Raw genomic sequence first — 5,000 nt, 5'->3', positions numbered from 1 at the left:
ACGATTTACGGAAATTAGTTCAGCTCACGTTAAATTTAATGCGTCAATTTACATAAGAACTGTTTTACGAACGATTTACGGAAATTTGTTCAGCTCACGTTAAATTTACTGCGTCAATTTACATAAGAACGGTTTTACGAACGATTTACAGAAATTAGTTCAGGTCACGTTAAATTTACTGCGTCAATTTACATAAGAACTGTTTTACGAACGATTTACGGAAATTTGTTCAGCTCACGTTAAATTTACTGCGTCAATTTACATAAGAACGGTTTTACGAACGATTTACAGAAATTAGTTCAGCTCACGTTAAATTTACTGCGTCAATTTACATAAGAACGGTTTTACGAACGATTTACAGAAATGAGTTCAGCTCACGTTAAATTTACTGCGTCAATTTACATAAGAAATGTTTTACAAACAATTTACGGAAATTTTTTCAGGTCACGTTAAATTTACTGCGTCAATTTACATAAGAACTGTTTTACAAACGATTTACGGAAATTTGTTCAGCTCACGTTAAATTTACTGCGTCAATTTACATAAGAACGGTTTTACGAACGATTTACAGAAATTAGTTCAGCTCACGTTAAATTTACTGCGTCAATTTACATAAGAACGGTTTTACGAACGATTTACAGAAATGAGTTCAGCTCACGTTAAATTTACTGCGTCAATTTACATAAGAAATGTTTTACAAACGATTTACGGAAATTTGTTCAGGTCACGTTAAATTTACCGCGTCAATTTACATAAGAACGGTTTTACGAACGATTTACGGAAATTTGTTCAGCTCACGTTAAATTTACTGCGTCAATTTACATAAGAACGGTTTTACGAACGATTTACGGAAATTTGTTCAGGTCACGTTAAATTTACTGCGTCAATTTACATAAGAACGGTTTTACGAACGATTTATGGAAATTTGTTCAGCTCACGTTAAATTTACTGCGTCAATTTACATAAGAACGGTTTTACGAACGATTTACGGAAATTTGTTCAGCTCACGTTAAATTTACTGCGTCAATTTACATAAGAACTGTTTACGAAGGATTTACGGAAATTTGTTCAGCTCACGTTAAATTTACTGCGTCAATTTACATAAGAACTGTTTTACGAACGATTTACGGAAATTTGTTCAGCTCACGTTAAATTTACTGCGTCAATTTACATAAGAACTGTTTTACGAAGGATTTACGGAAATTTGTTCAGCTCACGTTAAATTTACTGCGTCAATTTACATAAGAACTGTTTTACGAAAATTTGTTCAGCTCACGTTAAATTTACTGCGTCAATTTACATAAGAACTGTTTTACAAACGATTTACGGAAATTTGCTGAGGTCACGTTAAATTTACTGCGTTAATTTACATAAGAACTGTTTTACGAACGATTTACGGAAATTTGCTCAGCTCACGTTAAATTTACTGCATCAATTTACATAAGAACTGTTTTACAAAGGATTTACGGAAATTTGTTCAGCTCACGTTAAATTTACTGCGTCAATTTACATAAGAACGGTTTTACGAACGATTTACAGAAATGAGTTCAGCTCACGTTAAATTTACTGCGTCAATTTACATAAGAAATGTTTTACAAACGATTTACGGAAATTTGTTCAGGTCACGTTAAATTTACTGCGTCAATTTACATAAGAACTGTTTTACGAACGATTTACGGAAATATGTTCAGCTCACGTTAAATTTACTGCATCAATTTACATAAGAACTGTTTTACGAAGGATTTACGGAAATTTGTTCAACTCACGTTACATTTATTGCGTCAATTTACATAAGAACTGTTTTACGAAGGATTTACGGAAATTTATTCAGCTCACGTTAAATTTATTGCGTCAATTTACATAAGAACTGTTTTACGAAAATTTGTTCAGCGCACGTTAAATTTACTGCGTCAATTTACATAAGAACTGTTTTACGAACGATTTACGGAAATTTGTTCAGCTCACATTAAATTTACCGCGTCAATTTACATAAGAACTGTTTTACGAAGGATTTACGGCAATTTGTTCAGCTCACGTTAAATTTACCGTGTCAATTTACATATGAACGGTTTTCCGAACGATTTACGGAAATTTGTCAGCTCACGTTAAATTTACTGCGTCAATTTACATAAGAACGGTTTTACGAACGATTTATGGAAATTTGTTCAGCTCACGTTAAATTTACTGCGTCAATTTACATAAGAACGGTTTTACGAACGATTTACGGAAATTTGTTCAGCTCACGTTAAATTTACTGCGTCAATTTACATAAGAACTGTTTACGAAGGATTTACGGAAATTTGTTCAGCTCACGTTAAATTTACTGCGTCAATTTACATAAGAACTGTTTTACGAAGGATTTACGGAAATTTGTTCAGCTCACGTTAAATTTACTGCGTCAATTTACATAAGAACTGTTTTACGAAGGATTTACGGAAATTTGTTCAGCTCACGTTAAATTTACTGCGTCAATTTACATAAGAACTGTTTTACGAAGCGATTTACGGAAATTTGTTCAGCTCACGTTAAATTTACTGCGTCAATTTACATAACTTTTTTACGAAGGATTTACACAGAAATACTTTCTGCTGATGCTGAATTTATTGCGACAATTTATGCAAGAATGTTTTTTTACAAACCATGTGCACATTTATCCCTCACATCCTTGTGTTTGCTTGAGTCAAATATAATAATAATAATAAAATTGATTAAATATAAAAAGCATAAAACAGTAAAAAGCAAGATAGAGAGGGTTTGGCATAGCGATTAGAACAGGTTGATGAAGTTCTGTTATAGAGAGAAGTGCTGAGTTTTGAGAAGTTGTTTAGCACATTTTTAATTCTGCTTCCGAACGGCGACTAACATAAACTCCAGGACTTGAAAAAGCAATTATAGCACTCTAAGTTTATTAGTTGTCTATCTTAATAGTAAATTCAGGCCTGACTCAATTACGGATGTCTCTCGATATGGATTCCATCAAATTACATTTAGATTTAACATGCTACGTCAAGGTCATTATGCTAAAGGCTATGCCGCCGATGCATACAAATGATTTGACGTAAATTGACTGTCGTGCCCGCTCAGCAAAAAGCAGACATCACTCTTCAAATGTTTGGCCATTTTGAAGCTCAACAGTAAAATCAATAGAGACAAATACCCTTATACGGAGAACGTAATGAGTCTCATTAAAAACATATTTACTCTGCCCTGCTTCAATTAACATCTGAAGACCCAGAAGAGGACCGAGCTTGTATTGGAAGCCACTGTAAACACTCTCAGAATGTAAACCAGAGATTACGCAAAAGACAAAAGAAAAACTAAAGTAGTCGGGCTATTTGCACACCACCGCCGCCGCCGCACTGAACTCTGGGGCTTTACTCCAGCTGTGGATGGGTTCTAATGTAAACTCGCCCGGAGCAACATGCCCTGGGCGTCTCTTTGAAAAAAATAAAAAAATATGCTTTCATTAAAATTTCTCTCTCATCTTTGCTTTTCTGTCTCACTTTTTTCTTTCCTTGCACAGGATAAGCTTTGGAAAATGTTTGTGCGGTATCCCGTCGCTGGGTCATTAAAGCGCTGCCATTTGTTTGAGAGCAGCACGGAGCAAAGAAAAATTAATATTTCATCAGGCAGCATGTATCGGTGCCACAAACCGTGTAATGGTGGTTATCAGAGCGATCAGATCAATTATTCTGCGTTCAGATGACAAAAGGGGCCTTTTGAAAAGCGAACAGACAATCAACAAGAATTCAGGAGGAGCTCATGGGCACCAATTCACCAATGGGATCCAAAACTCTGAGACTACACTGAAAATCTAATTTACAAAAACAAAGAAACGTTACGGCATAACATGAATAAAAAATCCACTTTTAGCCGATTAATCAAATGCATGTAAATTGCTCTTTGTACAGACGGTCAGATATGATGTTGTTTTGTTTATGTCAGCTCGACTGCAAGAGGAACTTTGTTTCAATTCAACGTCTTACCCAAATTGTTATGGCGCTAATGCAATTAGCAATTAAAGTTTGGTACGCGATTAGAAATAGAAGCATTTTCACGAGTGCTCTCAGACATTCGGACTGCACTGTAATCACATCAAGTATTTTGTGTACATGTCACACAGATGTGAAGCTCTTACCGTTTCTTCATGACCAGCACCACGCCGAGGAAGATGATGACGAAGAGGAGGATGCCAGCGATGACGCCGGCGATCTTCACCGTGTGATCCGTCTGTTTCTCCGGTTCCACGGCGTCGGGCTTCCTGGTGGCGGCACCTAAAACAGAAGTCCAAACAATCATCACGATGCATTGTGATGTCATCAGATTTAATGCTGAGGCTGCAATTGTGACATCGTAACACTTCAACGTTCTAGCAGGGAATGAGTTTTCAACGGCTTCTATGATGTCTTTTGTTAGTATAACAGGTTAGCTTCATTGATTTTAGTTGCCTCCGTTTGCTAAATTTGTCTTTAACATCTCGCTTGAGTTTGGACAGACGCTGTTACAACAATCAAACGAGTGTGCACCAGAATTTCAGGTGTGAAAATGACTTTAAAAGAGATCAGGGGTCAGAGAAAGGCCTGTTTTCTGTACAATTTGATGGCGTGTCAACCGCGTGCCCGATGAATTATCAATTTCCCAGCGTGCTAAATGAGTAGCCGATGAAAAATAGCACGGACACGACATTCAATTCAGCCGCGCCGCGAATCCGTTCCCGCTGCCAGCGACACTTCAATCAAGAGCTGACATCATCCATCAGCCCGCCCTATGGGCTCCAGTGACGGATGGAGCAGGTTCCTGTTTTGCATTTGATTTTCAATTTTGCCGCAGGTGATTCCCGAGAAGAATACCCAAACAAGAGTCACTTGCCAGCAGAAGCTCACTACTGAAGTACGAGCTGCCAGTTCACTTTTATGAACTGTAATGGGACTTGGGACTGTCAGGTTTTGGTGGCGGCATCAACCAGAGTCCGTCAGCTTTGAAGCGAATAGTGTGTTCAC

The 5,000-nt window shown here is 37.1% G+C and overlaps 1 protein-coding gene across 1 annotated transcript in view; it reads right to left on the bottom strand.

Moving 5' to 3' along the window:
• Positions 1-5,000, bottom strand: part of LOC127634078 (receptor-type tyrosine-protein phosphatase mu-like) — a 360,097-nt gene that overhangs the window by 102,072 nt on the left and 253,025 nt on the right. The window contains exon 15 of the mRNA XM_052113498.1: positions 4,139-4,274. Coding sequence (XP_051969458.1) covers positions 4,139-4,274 — 136 coding nt within the window. The remainder of the gene's footprint in view (positions 1-4,138; positions 4,275-5,000) is intronic.

This window comes from Xyrauchen texanus, chromosome 41, assembly GCF_025860055.1.
Source record: "Xyrauchen texanus isolate HMW12.3.18 chromosome 41, RBS_HiC_50CHRs, whole genome shotgun sequence".
In the NCBI taxonomy this organism is placed as follows: Eukaryota; Metazoa; Chordata; class Actinopteri; order Cypriniformes; family Catostomidae; genus Xyrauchen; species Xyrauchen texanus.
This window is presented reverse-complemented; position numbering and strand designations above follow the sequence as displayed.